This window comes from Amphiprion ocellaris, chromosome 20, assembly GCF_022539595.1.
Source record: "Amphiprion ocellaris isolate individual 3 ecotype Okinawa chromosome 20, ASM2253959v1, whole genome shotgun sequence".
NCBI classification, from domain to species: Eukaryota; Metazoa; Chordata; class Actinopteri; family Pomacentridae; genus Amphiprion; species Amphiprion ocellaris.
The window spans coordinates 14,431,791-14,451,120 of NC_072785.1; the positions used below are offsets into that span (position 1 = coordinate 14,431,791).

General features: G+C 41.2%; 2 protein-coding genes across 2 annotated transcripts; one reads left to right on the plus strand and one right to left on the minus strand.

The window, feature by feature from the left end:
• Positions 1 to 14: 14 nt before the first annotated feature.
• On the minus strand, positions 15 to 3,169 carry iah1 (isoamyl acetate hydrolyzing esterase 1 (putative)). The gene is made up of 6 exons (XM_023266251.3): positions 2,878 to 3,169; positions 2,676 to 2,728; positions 1,379 to 1,530; positions 978 to 1,139; positions 767 to 888; positions 15 to 319 (listed from the first exon to the last, which is right to left on the minus strand). Exons 1-6 carry the CDS (start codon positions 2,938 to 2,940, stop codon positions 143 to 145), a joined length of 729 nt encoding a protein of 242 aa, XP_023122019.1. The 5' UTR covers positions 2,941 to 3,169; the 3' UTR covers positions 15 to 142.
• Positions 3,170 to 3,177: 8 nt separating this feature from the next.
• Positions 3,178 to 19,107, plus strand: rpap1 (RNA polymerase II associated protein 1). Its single transcript, XM_023266245.3, has 27 exons — positions 3,178 to 3,251; positions 3,957 to 4,153; positions 4,280 to 4,428; positions 4,593 to 4,685; positions 6,012 to 6,144; positions 6,293 to 6,457; positions 6,627 to 6,872; positions 8,023 to 8,138; positions 8,247 to 8,345; positions 8,712 to 8,813; positions 8,904 to 9,071; positions 9,384 to 9,563; positions 9,674 to 9,808; positions 9,890 to 10,060; positions 10,434 to 10,591; positions 11,408 to 11,578; positions 11,716 to 11,911; positions 12,389 to 12,498; positions 12,623 to 12,821; positions 13,504 to 13,650; positions 14,022 to 14,164; positions 14,447 to 14,879; positions 15,501 to 15,619; positions 15,740 to 15,971; positions 16,072 to 16,248; positions 16,950 to 17,006; positions 18,371 to 19,107. Exons 2-27 carry the CDS (start codon positions 3,961 to 3,963, stop codon positions 18,518 to 18,520), a joined length of 4,242 nt encoding a protein of 1,413 aa, XP_023122013.2. The 5' UTR covers positions 3,178 to 3,251; positions 3,957 to 3,960; the 3' UTR covers positions 18,521 to 19,107.
• Positions 19,108 to 19,330: the final 223 nt, after the last annotated feature.

The following is a 19,330-nucleotide window of genomic DNA, read 5'->3' on the forward strand; positions in this document are numbered from 1 at the left end:
TAAACACTGATAGATGGTCTTGAATTTGACATTTTATTAATAAAAAACATCCCAGCTACTTAAAGCAGCAGTCCAGTGTGAGGCTCTCTGCAGCATTAGCTGTATCTTCAAGGAATTAATATCCAAATTAATGTTCTCTTCTTCACTGATCACACAGTAGGCTGCTCTCGGGGCTTTTAGGGTCCACGTCTCCCCAGTAGGGCAGGATGAAGGGCAGGTCGGACAGACGGCTCTCCAGCAGCCTCCACAGGTGTTCGGCCACAAACTGGTTTCCTTTTTCTGAGAGATGCAGCCCATCAGAGAGGTAGACTGTGTAGTCCTGCAGATCAGAAGATGCAGAAAACAAAATCTTTGAAGCAATGCATTTAGAGGAAGGCAGTGAAAAATCTCAGTGACATTAGCTCGCATAAAGATCATCACATTTGGGTAATTTTACGTCTGCAGTCAATGTAATTATTCAAAAAAATATGACTACAAACAACGGTTGGAATTAATTACTCAGACGTATACAAATGTTAAAAAAAATAAAAATAAATAAATGGTCATCATATTTTCCCATAGCCTGATGTGGCATCTTCAAATGTCTTCAGTTAAACAATTTCTAAGATAAGAAACATTGAACCAAATTCTTGTATTTTGAAAATCAGGAAAAACATCTTTTGCACACTTGGTTGAGTTAACTGATGGCAGTTTTGATACTAAGGTTTTGAGTATTCCTGTACTGCCTGTAACTGCTTATCTACAGCCACTGATGCAACGTGCTCACCTGTCCATCTTTCTGCATGAGTGTCCAGAGGTCCAGGACATCTGAACCGCACTGACCAGCTGCCTGGACACACGTCTGTGCATACTGCCCCGCTGCAGAGTTGTGGCGATTCAGAGGACACCCTGGAGGAGACGCAAAGAGACACTCGTGATCATAGAAATGGTCAATACAGGAACAAGAAAGGAGAAAAACCAGTGGGTCTCAGTGTTACCTTTAAGAATACACTCTTTCTCCCAGGCTGGCTCGTGAACAGGAGGAGGTGTGATGAAGATAACTCTGTCTGCTGAGACGCCGGCTGAAGTCAGAAACCTGCTGATCTCCTTCAGGTTCTCTGAATATTCCTGCAGAGGGACGTGCTGCTGCGGGTTCTTATCTGTGAACGCGTGGAGAGAGATAAAATCATACAGAGACACTGGGAGAGGCTGATTAATTATTACTGACAGTAGTGTGGATAGACATTTTGAACAACCTTGTAAAGTTGCTGAGAATGCAACAGAGACATTAGACCCTTCATTTCTGACTCCAATGCCAGGGTAATCAGTGAGTCCGCAGTAAAATACGCATTCTTAATAAACATGTTAAATGCTCCAGGTTTTCACAGTGAGTCTTTACCTTCCAGTGAGCAGTCGTTGGCTCCAAAGAAGACGGTCACAGCTGCTATGTTGTTGTCTTCTGAGTTCTGGCTACTAATGAAGCGAGGCAGAATAATCCTGGCCCATCTGGAGTTGTAGCCAGACAGTCCTCTGTTTACAACATCACATTTTCTGAAGGGAAAATAAATGTCAGATTCAGAGATTAGTCCAAGGAGTGGCATCTCAGAGGTGCAACTGGGTCAGCTGGTGTCATTTCAGGTAAGGGTGTTGCTCTGCCAGCTCAGACTTTGTTTAGAGTTAGTTATTTAGATACCAAAACTAAAATCTGTAAAAATGTTTTGGCAATAGTTTTGAGAATTTCATGATTCGGACGAATAATTTTTTGCTTTTTCACCCTGGAAAAACATCTTACCCGGGTAGCCATTTTCAGGGTTCAGTATATTCTGAGGAACATAACTAATTTGATGAGGAGATTTTTAATTATTGGCACTGGAACAATGCAGCCAATGTGTATGACATCAAGTGATGGCTGGCATTTACCACTGACAAAGACAAAGAAGATCGGGATTACAGGGCAAAGTAATTTGCGCTATATAAATAAAATTGAATTGAACTGAAAGTTTAAGCACCTAAGTCAAGCGTACCAACTGCATCTTTCAAATGGCCTCCATCTGATATCTGTTGGGTGCCATTTGTACATGTTATGTCATTCATCCCAGCTCCAGCTACAGTGAGGAAGGGAAGATGATACAAACATGACATTAAGACCAACAGAGACATGGGAATGGCTTGTGAGAGTTTCCTTTCTGCAAATAAATGAAATGTAAATTATTGAGGAATATCGAGGATTATTGAGGATACTAGAAATGGCAAACGTTGGTGATATGTTGACCAGGAACTGTACATTGAATACAAAATATGGACACTTGTGCAGGAACTTGTAGGGGGCCACAATACCATTCTTATTTAAAAATCTTGCACTTTTGTTGCAGTAACAAAACTTAGGCATCTGATTGAGCCAATTAACCATTTGGATCAGCAGGAAAACCATTTGTCTGTGTCCTCCCAAACTTTCACGGCTCTGGGAATTATATTTCTGGAAATGATGAGCCCTAAATATATCTGTCCAGCTATGACAATACATTTAAGATGACTGGACAAAATCTGAGCCAGTGCAGGAATACATTTCCTGAATTCTATCTCAACTGACCCAACTTCTGCTTTTGACTATGGATATCTTTTGCTTTATTCAGCTGTGCCACTGAGGCTACAGTAAGTTTACAAGGAAAAAGAAACAATAAATGAGAAGTACTCACCTTGTAAGTTTGTTGGCAATTTCTGCACCCCATCCATTGACTTGGAATGAAAACTGAAAGGTCAACAACACTGTTAAATTACCTCCAAACCTGAGGTAGCAGGCTAGCAGCTAAAGCTAAGTAACCATAATTAAAAGCGTAGCAGACAAAATGCACAATATGATTGTCTGTAAATTCCATTTTAGCGCAGTAACTGACTAACCTGCGTGATGGAGTCACCAAATAAAATCACTTTAGGCCAGATCACTGAGGTGAACTTGGACATGGTGAAGTTCAATGTCCAGTGTGCTGAAGGAAGAAGGAGGAATAGTGCGAAATGTCCTAAAAACCCTCTTTGCTTCTTGACATAAATCAACAAAGACACACTGACACATTCGCCGACAACTCACGTAGACACCTGACTCTACAACAGATTGTAAAATACCAGATTTTTTTAGTTGAAGTACGCTGTAGTACGGCTTATTTCGCTATACACTGGGCGAGCTTTTATTTTGAAGGCGGCGTCAGTTGTGTCACATTAAAAACCGTCCGTGTGACTTGTCGAGCCAAAAATTCTTCCAGGATCCAAAACCGAAGGTTAGTTGACACTATTATACCAACAATTCAAACAACAAAACCACTCACTTATAAGTGATACTGTTTGGTATAGTTTTGGATAATTACATCTTCAAATAAATAAGGTTTCGGATATGAAGCTAGCGTTTAGCTAACGTTTACTGCAGGTTGCATTCATCCGCTGTGTGTGTCGGATGTAAACTTAACTACACGTGAAAACCAAACAACTGTATCTAGCTTGGTTTGGACAATTTATTTGGGTGATTCACGCAAGTTTGTCTTTTTCTGTCCTTTCTTACACCTTTAAACGACGCCAGTTAGCATAAATATTAGCCACACTAGACAAGTTTACCCTCAAATTATGTTGAATTTAAAGCAGAATCTTCAGCTACGACGGTCTCCAATTTGGCAGAACTGGCTAAAAGCTAAGCAAACTGTAATAAGCCAAAAGGCAAGTTGCAGTGAGTTTTATTAACGTAAAGTGTCATACTTTGTAATATAAGTATTGTAAGTCATTTTTGTGGGCCCCCTAAATCATTATCTTTCTGTCTAGTAGTGTCAATTTTGTGTTTTGGGTAGTCTATCCATGAGGTAGTGTTAGGGCTGATAGATAGATCCATAGATAGATAGATAGTGTGGGTTCAGGTTGAAGTATGGGGAAACACAAGTCAACAGGCTAAGAGAGGAAGATACATGGCATCGTCTTTCATCTTTTGTGTCCTTTAGAGGGATGTTGCAGCGTCCCAAACCAACTGACTCTGAGGCAGACCTCCTGAGAGAGCAGGAGCATTTTCTGACCTCTGGTGCTCCATCTGCTGCTAATGTGGTCCGACGTCCCGACAAGAGGAGAGGAGAGGCTGGAGAAGCCGAAAGAGACAGTGGGGAGACTGGAGGAAGTCAGAGAGATGTGGTCACCATAGAAGGTGAAACCAAATCAGCTAATAAAGGCTTTGAAGGCATTTGAATCCTCTACCAACTGTGTGAACCATGTGTTGTATCAGCAACAATAGTTAATTGAAAAACCTAATGTTCTGTTATGTTTATTGCAGATCTTCCAGACCAGCTCCCCTCTCTAACACCTGCCCCTCCTAAAAAGTCCCGCTTTAAAGCTGGCCGTGTCACCTTTGAAGATGAGGATGCCGAGGAAAGGCTGGACAGAAGCGACACTCACATCAGCGCTGTTCTCTCCAAGATTGTTGTGAGTGCCTTTTGTGAAATCGGATAAATAAAGTGGAAGGTCAACATAAACCTCAGTTTGCAGATTTTGTGTTCTTCAAACATGTCTTGTTTTGTTTGACATACAGTTGTATATCATTTTCATTGTGTCTTTCATTGATCTCTAACATTATTCTTCGCTCTAAGGAGAGAGATACCAGCTCTGCTCCAATATCTCTACCAGCGTTTACAGGCACGGCTTTCCCCAAAGTACTGCACCGCTCGGAGACCAACAACCAGGTTAGAGGCCCAAATGTCTTCTCTTCTTTAGTGTTTTGATTATAGATATGTAAAAAAAACTTAAAATTTTAACATTGGAGTGAATTGAGGATATTTATATTTGGGAAATGTACAGATATTTTCATTGTGTTTTGTGGTTGTTATAAACTACAAGCTGAGAGGTAACTGAGCTGCTATGTACTGCTCACACAGCCAATAGTCATCTAGCTCAAACTTTGTACAATCCTGCACCTTCACTGGTTGCTACTTCTAGGTGAGCCATTCAGAAAGAGCATTTACCCCGCAGTAGACCAAGTTGGTTTAGTTTCTTGAGCTAATTCTGCCAACTATAAAACGTCTCAGCGAAGAACAAAACACACAAAATGTTCTGTTGTTGGCTGCAAGAATGAACACAAGAGTCCTCATGCACTCCCCGCATCTGATTTATTGAGGATCTAAAGGCTCACTTAATTTCTGATGGCAATGTCACCACAACTATTCAAAACCCATTTTCAGTGTGCACGCATTTTACAACTAATGTGGATGACATACCTTTCGCTTTGATCATGTCCCCAGAGATCAGAACTCTATAAAAACTATGAAGCTGACTCAGAGATGGTGGAATATTAAGACTGCAGTTGAATGTGCAACTTATAAAGGACAATCAACTTAAAATGTCTTAGTAAAGGGTTGAGTCGCATTGATTCTACAGGCCTCTGGAACCCTAAAGGAGCAATTAACACCTTTCTTCAAAAGATACTGGCTCGTTAGGTGGTAAAGGAGTGCTGTCCTATACATAAGTCCAAAATCACCCACAGATGATGTGATGACGGCAAAGGCAAAGTATGTGAACATCCATCCATCCATCCATCCATCCATCCATCCATCCATCAATCATCTATACACCGCTTAATCCTCACTAGGGTCGGGGGGGGGGGGGGGGGGGGGGGGGGCTGGACTGGAGCCTGGAGCCTGGAGCCTGGAGCCTGGAGCCTGGAGCCTGGAGCCTGGAGCCTGGAGCCTGGAGCCTATCCCAGCTGACTCGGGCGAAGGCAGGGGACACCCTAGACAGGTCGCCAGTCTGTCGCAGGGCCAGCATGTGAACATATGAGTCATAATTTATATACTATTTAAATTAACCCTTTGTGCCCAATGGAAGGAGGCATTGTCATCCTGGTAGAGATCATGGACAGAAATGTTGTTTTATTGTAATTTGTCACCCATCTATGGATTGTCTATTCATGCTAATACAGAATACACCGTATTCCGAATATGCTTTAAATTTTTATGCAAAACTGTTTGCGTTGTTGGTTAAAATGAACCTGGTTACTTTCTCTTTCTATGAAGCCACCACAGTCATCAGCTGGAGGAAAGAAAAGCATCTTTGCTCGTCAGATTGCTGCACAGAGACTGAAGGAGGGCAAGACAGCAGACTTCAGAAAGCAGAACCTCCCAACAGAAACTAGTATGGATATAGATCGTAAGTATGCTTGAATTTTATGGTCCAAAATTTAATCACTATAGGAATTGTTTCCTATTTATTGAGAACAGTCTTTTGACTGAAATACCCCTCTCATAACGAAATTTCAGCCTCTTTTTCTTTCTTGCTCTGCTTCTCTGCTCAATAGAGCCCCCTGCAGTCTCAGGTCCCACATTGGTATCAGGGCAGGGGCTTGGTGGCTCAGATAGCTCAGGAGAGACCATGAGGATCCACAAGGAGAACCAGGCCAAGCTTCAAGCAATGTCCCAGTCTGAGATACTGGAGGAGCAGCAGAAACTCTTATCTCAGCTTGGTAAGCAAAGCAGTGTCTACATGATATTTAATTATTACCTAATATGCTGTGCATTGAAATAAAGACAGGATGTATACCCAGTTTGTATCAAAAGTCAAACACATTAAACCTTCTTTCCCCATTTTGTTCAGACCACTGCATATGAGACAATTATGTTTTTGCTTCCTAGATCCTGGACTGGTTGAGTTTGTTAGATCCCGCAAAGCCCAAAGCGTCCCATCTGCTGCTTCACCATCCAAACACGCCGAGGACAAAAGCAACAAGGAGGATCTTCCTCTTCAAAATGCAAGCAGAGAGTTGAAGTCTGCCAGTGCTAATGTGCTGTTTCAGAAAGGCCAAGAAGTGGAGATGGAAGGAGAGGAGGAGGAGGAGGAGGAAGAGGAAGAGGAAGTGTCACCACCACCTGCTGTGACGGGTATGATTTATTCAGATTAAATGCTTTTATCACTCCTTGCTTGTTCGTTCCTGCTACCTGTTGTTGATACTGGAGACAAAAATTATAGAATGACTTTAGTATGAGCAATTATTTCATGTTGTGTCTTGTCTGATGAGATGAAACTTTGTTGGTAAGACCGTCCATCACAAGGACGTTTTTGGGAGAAATCAGTAATGTACAGAGACAGAGTTTGTTCAGTTTTTAAGGAAGGCCATCACACATGGCTGTCTGCCAGCTTTCTCTCCCTCCTTTCTTGCTTCTATCTCTCCCCTGCATCACATTTATCTCTTTGATCCTCTCACTGCTCTCTTTCCCCACTTTCCTGACCATCTAACCTCTAATTATTTAAAAGTATAACTGATGTAAGATGCCTTTTCTACTTGGCTAAAATCCAAACCTAAAGCTGCTTATTGACTTCACTTTGTGTGATAAGCAGAGAGTCCAAAATGACCCAGAAGTAGCCACTCTCTGCTTTTAGGTTACTGCATATCATACAGAGAATATTTTAAGTAATAATGAATGTGTTGCTAATGGATCACACAAAGACATTATTTATGCCATTTCCATCCATCCATCCATCCATTATCTATACACCGCTTAATCCTCACTAGGGTCGCGGGGGGGGGGCTGGAGCCTATCCCAGCTGACTCGGGCGAAGGCAGGGGACACCCTAGACAGGTCACCAGTCTGTCGCAGGGCTACATACAAAGACAAACAAGCACTCTCACATTCACACCTACGGGCAATTTAGAATAATCAATTAACCTCAACATATTTTTGGACTGTGGGAGGAAGCCGGAGTACCCGGAGAGAACCCACGCATGCACAGGGAGAACATGCAAACTCCATGCAGAAAGATCCCGGGAAAGCCGGGACGCGAACCAGGGATCTTCTTGCTGCAAGGCGAAAGTGCTAACCACTACGCCACTGTGCAGCCTTGTCTTTATGCCATTTCATTTTACAAAAAAAAAAGTAACCAAATGCTGCGTCAGCTTTTTACAGAGTAGCGCTGAGGGTTGTGCATCTCATGTAGCCTTATTTGACTGCAGTTGTATTAAGCGATATACACTGTTCATCATTTTTACTGAAGTCACTTTTGCCCCATTGTGTGTCTGTGTCTATGAATCAGAGGAGGATCTGCCAGTGAAGCCTCAGAAGGAATGGGTCCACATGGATAAACTGGAGCCGGAGAAGCTGGAGTGGATGAGAGACTTGCCTGCACCCAGAAGAAAAGGAACTAAGAAGGCAAGAGATAATTTCTGCTAAGACCTTATTCATTTATTCTGGTTTCAAACTCAAGTGACAGATGTGTATCTCAGTCAACACTTTCTGTGTTTTTGTGTGTTCTAATAGGCCATGCAGGCTCGTTTTGACTTCACAGGGAGCTTAATTGCACCCACTGAGGATCTGCCCACCCACTTGGGTCTGCACCACCACGGAGAGGAACCTGAGGTCAGTAAGTAATAAGACAAAAAAGACAAAAAAGGGCCCTCTTTTATTATTCTTTTTTTCCCTTTTGGTGGGAATGAAATGAATATAATGCCTTCAGATCTATTCTTCATGAACTTGAGGACTCTCAGGCAGGTTCTAAAGCATTCCCTTCCCTTTCTCAGTTCATCTCACTGCATTTCATTATACAGAGAAATCCAACACATCCGTATTTTCGTTTGGATTCCCTTTGAGCAAGCACTTGGCAATAATGTCCCATAATTTTTATTTTTTATCAGGCCAGTAAATGAGCAAAAAGCAACATCACGAGCCAAAAAACATGATTCTGTTTATGTTTGCAACCTTGACAGTTCAGATTTTTTTTCCTAGCGGGCAGGTTATTCCCTGAAGGAACTCTTTCTGCTGTCTCGGAGTCAGATCATCCAGCAGAGGAATCTGGCCCTCAGCACTCTGGCCAACATCCTCTCAAAGGTACCAAACTTACTTTTACATAGAGTCACACCTACCTGCAGAGAAAATGTGCCTGTAGTCATTTATGTGACAATGTTTTGTGTCCTGTAGGCACGCGCTGGGGAGTATCTGTCAGTTCTGAAAGGCAACATGGTGTCTTCTCTGCTCGACGCCGGTTTGGTCTTTCTGCTCCGATTTGCACTGGATGACAGTGTTGAGGGAGTGATGTCGGCAGCTGTGCATACACTTAAAGCACTCCTGGTGTCTGCAGAAGATGAGGTAAGATCACCCTTAGCAGTGCACCCATGTATACTAACACAGTAGTAATTAGGAAGATGTTTAAGCTACACCCACACATTTTCTGCACCACTGAACCACTCATTTCTGCATAGCTTCTAACTAAGATATGTTTTAAATAAAAAGCGTAACCGGATCTCCAAGTGCAATGCATAAACACCACAGCAATGACCCATCAGCACAAAACAAAACATTTTAGTGATATATGAGAGAATAGTGTTTTCTGCTCCACACAAGTGTTTGTAACCAGTGATGACTTCCTTGGGTTCTTACTTGGTTTGCTTCTCTTCGTAGGAGTGTTTGGACTGCACCTTCTCCTGGTTTCGTGGTCTGGCCTCCTTCCCTCTGCTGCCGACTGCTCAGGAAGAGGAAGACGAGGAAGATGAAGGTCTGGATGAAAGTCTCAAGGAGACGGCCAAGGAGAAAGAGGAAAGAAAGAGTGATCATGATGTGGCGAGACAGGATGTTATCAAGGTAAATGAGCAGAGGTCATTCTTCTTACTTTGTACTTGTCCTTGAGCTTTGTCTATTAAGGCTGAAAAAAACTGTTGGCTGTCTGGCCATTTTCTTCTTGTCTGTGTCAGGGTTTGTTAAAGATGAAACTGCTGCCCAGGCTACGCTACATTCTTGAGGTGGTCCGACCATCGCCTCGGGTGGTTCAGGATGTGCTGGAGATCCTGACTCGTATCGCTCGGCACTCCTCCTCCTCTGCCACACAGGTAGCAACACCAACAAATCTACATGCTCATTCATTCAATTGCTGAATCACTGTTTCACTATTTATTGTATTTCACTCGCAGGTGTTGGATTGCCCCCGTCTGATGGAGACGGTGATGTCAGAGTTCCTTCCCACTTCCTGGTCACCATTAGCTTCACTCCCTCCTCTGTCCATCTATGGACTACCACTAGCCAGCGCCGTGAAGCTGTTGAGGGTTTTGGCTACCTCTGGCAGACATGCATGTGCCAGACTGGTAATAATCTCAATGTAGTAATAATGTACTTATTATGCAAGGTGTAGCTTGAAGTGATAGAATACCATTGGTGACTGTCTGTAATAACTGGTTGAGCTGTGTCGATATTGTTACTGGCAGCTTAAAAATGTTTGCAGTGGTGTATGGAGGGTTCATACCCTGTCTTTATCCATACAGTGTGCATCTCCATGGATCTAAAATTATTTGTAAATTACAAAACATAAACACATTTAATACAGAAGATTAATAGCAATACTTTGATGTTCCTTACATACAGTGCAGTTATATTCGTAACCCCTAATGAAGAGTATAAGCATGTTTTCATGTGAGCATTTCCACCAGTATTCAGTATCTTCTTCTGTCCTCTCTCCAGCTGAATTCTCTCGGAGTAAGAGAGCGTTTGTCTTGTCTCCTGAGTGCTGAGCCCAGTGAGCTGCTGCTGGAACCGACCGAGGCCCTCAGGATCACCACGGAGGCCTACAGGCTGTGGGCCGTATCAGCCGGCTACGGACAGGCCTGCAAATTATACATGTAAGTTAAAATGCGATGAGGCTGAAGACTCCTGAGCAAACACAGGCCCAATACACAGTCAGCTGTTTTATTAGTAAGCAGCTGCCTGTATGGTGACCAAGCAGACTGAAAACATTTTTTTAAATGTGCTGGTGAGTGCTGTTATGTCACCTGGTAAGACAATACACAGTAAATTATGGTTGAGATTAGAGCTGCAAGATACTATCAAAAACTGGCATACAATATTTAGGTTTTCTGTAATATGAAGTCCTGAATGACTATTTGTAAAGAATGAACAATTCTTGGATGATGTGGGTGATTTTCTTAATCAAAAATGTAAAATAATTTTTAAAAGGCTGGTAGTTTTTTGTTTTTTTGATTGGGAACCACTTGGAACTTTTCTCATGTGGCATAACACTGGCAAAAGCATCCAAAATAGTTCTTTTCTTTGGAGAGGTCTGGCTTTACACTCATCATACAAAGCTTTATGTAGCTTTAAATTGTTTCAAATAGTGGCACAATTGCAAGACAGTGCAGGCTGTGGTCCTGTTTTTGGTCAACATCAGCCTTTCTGTAGCCAAAATATTTCCATGCAACTAACTTGGGCTGTATGATGCAGCCAAAATGATAATCATGACTATTTTGATCAGTACTGAGATCATGTGTATATATGTTTTTTTTTTTTTTTTTATTGCACTTTCACATTTAAATGAACAAAACTGCTTCACTTCCATGTTGTGCTACATTCCTGCTAATGTACAAGTTTTTGCATCAAAATAAAACTTAAAATGAGGTTCTTCTTCATCTTCTTTTATTTCTTTACTGTTACTTCCTCAGAGACCTGTATCCAGCTTTGGTGAAGACGCTGCAGTCCGTCCACAGAGTTCTTTCCCCCTCAGATCCTTTGCTACCTCTGCAGCTCCAGCGTCTCCTGGCTCAGCTGTCTCTGCTCACACAAGTCACACACACTGCTGGATGTCACCAGGAGCTACAGGCCGGCATGGTCAGGTACGCATGAATCACTGCATGAAAACTGAAATCTCTGCTGCAGAGATTAAAGGCTCACATTTAGGTTAAAGAGGCAAACACTGTTGATATGAATCCTCTGCGTCTACATGTTGCCGTCTCTCTTTTTTTTATTACAGCTCTCAGGGAGATGAATGCCCCCCGCCTCCTCCGGTGTCTTGGGGTCATGTCACAGGGTTGCAGGCAGCCTTGTTGGGGCATTTGAAGGGTTTTCTCAAGAGTCTTGATAATCCAGTTCAGAAAGACAGCAGCCTCACTGTGATACCAGCTTACCTGGTCTATCTAGAAGCTTACTACCACCAGCTCTCCAGACAGGTATTGCTTCCTGCCTCATACCTCATACTGGTTTCTGTGTGTATCAGAATTGTTGTAAAGCCATGCTTTATGGAAGTAGTGGTAAAGTAGGAAGTAAAATCTCAAGTATTTGTGGAACTCTCAGTGCTTTGACATGCTATAAAGCTATCATGTATGTACTAACTTAAACAAAAGCGGCTAAATAAGACAGCTTTTCGAGACATTTGCTAACTCTGACTGCATGTCCACAAACATTTCCATTAAAGTCCATATAAAGCAGTAACAAACTTGTGCTCTGTCAGTAAGTATATGCAGTTAGGGTAACTGCCTACAATCCACAGTGTTTTCAGATGTTGCCAGCTATTATTTTCTGACACGTCTGAAGTTTATTGAAACAGTTTTCTTATCTCCTTCACACAAACTTTGAGTGAAAGTATAACATTTTAACAAATTATTGAACTTACATCTTTGTCTTTATGTAATGTGACTCTTCCACAGAACTGTTTCAAGCCAGTGGAGACTCTCCAAGAACTTGAGTTGCTAACATCTGAGGTTCTTCTCCCACTAATGAGTCACGATTCTGTACAAGGACTGATGAAGAATCTTGAGTATGTCATCCTTGATTACATAACACAGTTAATGTCTAAATAATAAAAGAAGATGGCAGTTGTGCTTTTTTATTTACACTTTTAACAGCACAATCTGAGAAACATTTCTGTTTTTTCACACCAGGTCTTCATCAGTAGTGTGTAATCTTCAGCAGTCCAGTCATCTGGGCCCAGAAACGACTCCTAACCTGCCTGGTTTGGCTTGTTCAGGATGGAGGAATCGTCCTGGACTGGTTGTTCCCAGCTCCCCCTTCCCTCTTCTGACAGGACTGGGGCTCCTCGTGGAAACAATCACAGGGATCCATAAAGGTCTCAGCAAGAAGGTAGGTCTTGTTGAAGAGTTTAAAATAGCAGTAGTGTCTTAAGGGAGAGTTTCATATCATATGCATATTACTTACGCACAACATTGAACTGTTTAGATTTTGGTGGCCAAAGATCACTGTGACCTCATAAGACACGACTTTGGCCATAAACAACAATCATGAAAAAAATTACACAAATGTCTCAGAGAAATCAATGATAAAGGGATGGAATTAAATATCCAAAAGATCAACCTCAGTATCACATAGTAGTGTTTTGCCAAAATACCTTTCTGGATTAATTCAGGAGCAGTTGGAGAGATTGTGACTATATTTCATATTTGGTCAAACAGTGATTTCATGACACTGATCTTGAAAGCCAACTTAAGAAATTCCTTTACTACAAGGAGTTTACTACATATATATGTTAAGTCTAGATATCAACTACAGCTTCACTAACATTCAGTTTTTTCTTACGAGGTGATTTTACTGTTTAGCTTTAGCCAAAGTGGAGATAATAATCAGTACAGTGCGTAGCCTCTGGTTAAAATAAAAAAATTCATCCTCGTGGCAGTCTGGGTTGTGTTGTGGCCGATTGTTGAGTCAAGTTAAGTTTTGCTGCCATCTTGTGGCAACACATAAATAATTCCTGTATTCATTTAATTCTTCAACTTTTCTGTGTCTGATGCTCTCTCCCACACTCTAGTTCACTGGCCTCCTCTTGTCAAAGCCTCTGATCAGTTACCTGCATCGCTGCAGTCAGGCTACGCCCAAACTTTCTCACACCAGAGCCTGGCTTCTCCGTCATGAACACCATCTTCTCTACCTGCTGCTACGGCTGGCACACAGACAGGTAGGTTCTAACATAAACTAAACCCTCATACACACAGAACTGTTGAGCCGAAACATACAGTTTAGATTGTTGCATTCTTTAAGATTGTAGTAGTTTTTGTTATGAACCAAAATGAAGAATCAGCCTCTGAAGAGTAATGCCACATCACGCATCCTGTATTTTAGTTTATTTTATATTTCAAAACTAGTTCATTCAGTTTTGCCTTGTATTGAGGAGGCAGGTGCAAGTCATCCTATTTTTGGATAATTTGTGTATAAGATCAGGTTTCATCTGGGGTTAAAAAATTTTCATTTCTTTGTGTATCTATTTATAATATAAAACTGTGTTAATTAATCTAATCCAATTTTTTTCTGTTTTCTGACTTTTCTCAGGTTCCAACTGAGCCAGAAGTAGCGAAACATGCCTCACTTTACCACCAAGTGGCGCTGGTTCTACTGCCATGGCTATTGCCAGGCAGTGAATACCTGGCACACGAACTGCTCTCCACTATTATCTTTAGCAAGGACTTTATATCGTGAGTTTACCCATTTAATCAAGTCCCAACACAATCATTCTAAAGATCCTGAATTCTTGCTTTGACCTTTTGCTTTGTTCACTACTAAATAATTGTTTAGATTATTGCTTTACAAAATGCGACCCATGATTGTAATCTAATTTTGCAAAATTACATTATATTCAAAATTACATTTCTTTGGAATAAGATCAAATTAGCCCATGACCCATTTCTACTAACAGTGATGTTCCTCTTCAACACTTTATTCGATTATCAGTTGATGTCTCTTTGTTTGGCTTCCAGAGAAGGACACAGTGGAGGGCCTGAAGCTGTAGAGTTGGGGGAGCTGAAGCTTCACGAGGAGACACAACAACACACTTCTCCATCGCTGCAGACTGTCGGCGCTCTCCTGAGAGAAGCTTGCGTCCAGCTGCCGTCCATACGAGGCTGTTTTCTCACTCACCTGGCCCATTTGGAGTCCTCTGTACTGGTGTCCCGGGATGCTATCCTGGGCCACAACCCTTGGATCAAATCCCATCTCCTCCCAGAGCTCACTGGTCCCATCCTGCCTTTAGACTGGCCTTTTCTCCCACTCGTCAGCCTGTACGAGAGAACAGGGGTGTCTGATGGTGGGGGGCTGGCGGTGGAGGAGCTTCCTCAGGGCTCTCTGCAGGCAGTGACGCACTGTCTGCAGTGGCTGCTGCTGCTGGAGGTCTGGAGGGAGGATACCATAAAGGTACTTAAACAAGACAAGTTTTATTTGCATAACCCAACATCTCAAATTTGCCTCAGGGGGCTTTTGATCAAGCATTTTTTGTATCCTTAAAACCTTGAATCAGAAAAAGGAAAACTCTGTCAGGTTTAACTGAAGTCAGTGTATTAATTAAATAAAAAGTAAAATACATTATTTTGCATTTCAGCTGACATAGTGTATCCCAAATAACAGTTGGAGCTGAACTGATTAATCAAATAATACTATAATAATGACACAAAAACACTCAACTTTTAAAAAAATCAAAAATCTTTGTGGGGAAAAATTTTTTAAAGCAATTCACTATCGCAATCAAGTAGATCCATCAAATAAAAGTGTGTACAATGAAGTTGAATTAAGGATCCAAAACACAATGAAAAAACATCAAAACAGTACAAAGAAACAAAATACAAGAATTTAATAACAGGAGTTTTTGAGAAGCTAAGTTTTCAATCATCCATTGATTAGATTATCACTTAACCATTTTAATCATTTTTAAGCATAAACACCAAAGACTCTTCCACAATAGTCTAGCTCTTCTGTGAATTGTGGTGTCTCTGTGTTTTTTTTAATTTGTTTCTGTATCTGTATTTTGTCATTTTGTAGGCGGTCCTTCCTGTGGCTAAGCTCGCCCGCCTGTCCTGTGTGTTCCTGTGTTCCAGTGACTTGTTCCTGGAGAGGCCTGTTCAGAAACTGACCTGGGGTCTATTCAGACTGCTGACAAGGTCTGATAAGTCATATTAAACATTTCAGATTATTTTCCCTTTAGTACCAACTCCAAATTAAGTACCTGAAATACATAATACATGACAAGGGTCCTAATAAACAAAAACCTCCGTTTCCAGGGGATCCAGGCTGGACTCTTTGGACCTGAACGAGCCTCCTCCAGGTCTTGCCTCCTTCCAGGATTTGTACTCGGCTCTTTTGGCCCAATATGAAGCCGTGTCTTTTGGAGATCGGTTGTTTGGCTGCTGGGTGCTCTTGCCTCTGCAGAGGAGGTACAGCGCCACCATGAGGCTGGCCGTGTTTGGGGAACATGTGGGGATGCTGAGGTCCCTTGGGGTCACTCTGGCACAGGTAGTGATGGCGCTTTCTATTTTACTACTTCACTTTTCAAGTGTAAAGTTGAGTGCTCAGGTGTGAGTTATTTGATTGTCTCTCTGTGTTTGTGTCAAAGCTGTCCATCCCTATTGAACGGTTCACGTCCCCCCCTGAAGACTCCCTTCCTGTCCTCCGTCTTTACTTTCGCTCTTTGGTGACGGGGACCCTGAAGTTCTCCTGGTGTCCCGTCTTATATGTGGTTGCATTGTCTCACGTTAACTCCTTCATCTTCTCTCAGGATGCTGCAGCACAGGTATGACACTACACTGCACACTTCTTGTCTGTACACAAAGTACTGAATAGGAAATGTGGAAAATATGTGATTTCTTACCCCACAAGGAGTCTATTTCATTACTCATGGAAAAAACAACACTTAAAAAGAAGCTTCTTTTGATTAAGTTGCTTGCTCTGCTTTATGTGAAAGTTCTTATTATGTATTTATAATAAGATTGCGCTGTGTGTTACTTCCTATCGCCCAGTATGCCACATATGTAATGACTTAACCTATCCAGAAAGTGCTGCAGCTGCATTGAAAACAAGGTTGGATTCGTGAGAAGTGTTCAGTTTTTTCAGGGGGATTTACGCACATTTTTGCACGTTAAGTATCTAGCTCATTGCATGCAGCATCTTTAAGATTCAGCGAGTATACAAAGCTAGTCCTGTGGCTGTTGATTAAGTGTTAGTGGAGCCAGCCTCAGAATTGGTTTCACAAATTTAGCTCCCTCATGTTCCAAATTATTTAAATTCATGATGTGTGACTTTGAAGGTTTATGGAATAAGAAATACATTGGCCGATTTTTTTTTAATTTTTTTATTTTTTTTTAAACACAGTTATTATTTATTATTCATTATTTCAGAGCAGGGAGACTGAAAACATTCAGGGGCAATTTTAGACATTGAGACATAAAATGCACCGGTGGAGCTTTGATCTTTAATCCTCTTGTCTTTCTCCAGGAGGTTGAAATAGCTCGACACAGTATGTTGAGGAAAATCTACTACCTGACTGATGAGGTACTCCTCTCCTTGTTTCCACTGCTTGTTTTCCTTTCCTCCATCTGTCTTTGAGCTTTATATGCTGCGAAGTGTTCATTGATTACCCACTTTCCCCCCTGGCTGTCTCCTGTTTCTAATGACGTGTTCTTCACAGTCTCTGCACATTACTGACAAGCTAGTCTTGTTGTTTTTCCTCTTGTTGCCCTCCATCCAAGTCCCTGTTGGCCTGCTGAATTGTTTTTCCTGGCATCTTTGAATATTGCAACTTAGTTTTTATTGATTTTGTTAAAAATTTAAGTAGCTGTCGATTGTGTTTCCTTGTTGGTCTTTCCTTGTGTTTTTTTAATGTATTTCAGTCGAACCATAATGTCTTTGATACATATTTTCTTTCTTAAATCCAACTTTTCAGTAATTTCAGGCATAATCTTACTTTCATTCAGTAAATATGCAACACACAGACTGCTTATTTCTCTGCATACCAGCGTCAACATAGCAACTTGCAGTCCTGCAGAAATAAAATGTATAAACATGTGGTTCTGCAAGACTTTCACACCAATGCTTCCCAACTTTGTTGCCTGAGGAGGTTGCTTGTTTGCTTTGTAAAACCATTTATACACCATTCAGTTGTACTATATGGTGTTTAGGCATTCAGCCCCATTTACATATAATATGATTCAGTCGTTGCCCATTGCTTTATAACCGACAGCTGGTCATCAGTGAATATCCAGTTTTATATGTCCCACCAAAAATATTTCGAAGTGAAATTGGCCAGTCCAGATTCCAATAATGACAATTCACCCATATTTAGTTTCTTTTAGCTATAATCAAAGCAGTAACTTTTGAAAAAAAAAATAGATATGATATATAGGTTTAGAGTGCAGCTGTACAGTTTAGGTTTGTTGGAGATAGTAAAATAAGCTGCTCTTTAATTTTGATGTGCTTGAAATGGTAAGAATCAAAGCCATGGATTTTTTTTTCTTGTGGTAAACTTTAGGGGAACTCTGTAATAGTGTTATTCATCAATCGATGATATCATTTGCTCTTTCAAATTGCGTTGCCTCTAATTTGAGATTAGTTTAACTGAGTATTTGCCCACTTTGCTTTCCCTATGTTTGTTTTGTGTTCCATTATCATTTGTCACCACATTGCTGCTGGTTTCTTCCTGTGTGTATTGGCTTTAGAGCTGAAAGAACTGAATCAAATTATAATTTCATTTCTTTTTTTCTTAAAATTAGCTGAGCTGTTCCACAGTCTCTCCACATAACTTGATAACTTCAGAAGCACCTCCTTAGGCAAAAGCACTTCTCGTGGGAAATAACTGGTTTGCACCACTTCTGTTGCTCTTCTTCCCATCCTCCTTATTCTCATTATCTCATTTTCAGATGTTGAAGAACCACTTGCTGCTCTTCCGTTTGCCCCAACAGCACTCAGAGCTCGGTTTCAATACGTACGAACAGTTGCCTCCCATCAGGGCGAAGCGTTTGGCGAATGTTGTGGGACTGCAGGACAGCAGCAATGACAAAGGAGACTGAGGAGAGCAAAGAGTGGTGAAATAAAGAGGTAGTGTGCCAAAAACAGAAGATACAGTGGAATGACGGTATGAGACTGTTAAGAAGTGGAACAGCAGGTGAAAGAGAAAAGTAGAAGATGCTGAAAAAGAAAAATTAGCATTGGGAGATGTTTATTTAAAATGCTAAAGGTGTGAAATCAAGCTGTACCTTGGACAGAGGGGCAACATGGACACATAAAATGATTCTGTGGTGCATTTTATAAAGGAAACCAAACCTGAGATGGACTCTACAGCCTTGCAAATAATTTTTAGCACTTATTTTAGCCTGTATAGAGTATTTTACGCTGGGAATCTGAAGTCTGTTTAGTAATGATCAAATGTTAGATAGAAATGCTAAAAATTAGGTGCAGATGCATCATAGTACAGGCCCTACATAACTTGTCTTGTTTTTCTGTCTGAGTCCAGTATGTTGCCTGAGTTACTGTGTTCTCTTGTGTGTGGAAAATTGCCCAGGACAGTTCATGGCATCTCAGAGGAAAGAAAAATATTGTAATTTACAAGTGCCTGAAATGGTCTCTTTTTTGGAATAAAACATGAATCCTATAATAATGGTGATGTGGAACATTTTGTTGCTAGATTCAGCCCTGTACTTCTATCCCCTTAACAATACTGACCGATGACCACAGTTTGAAAAATCACAACAAGGCTAAAAACCAATAAACAAAAGTTCCCCCAGGTCTCTTGCAATGTTCAGATAAGCCAAATGCATTGTTCCCTCTCATTGCTATTGATCAGTAACACTCTCACTAAAGTTCTTTCATTTATTTTGTGA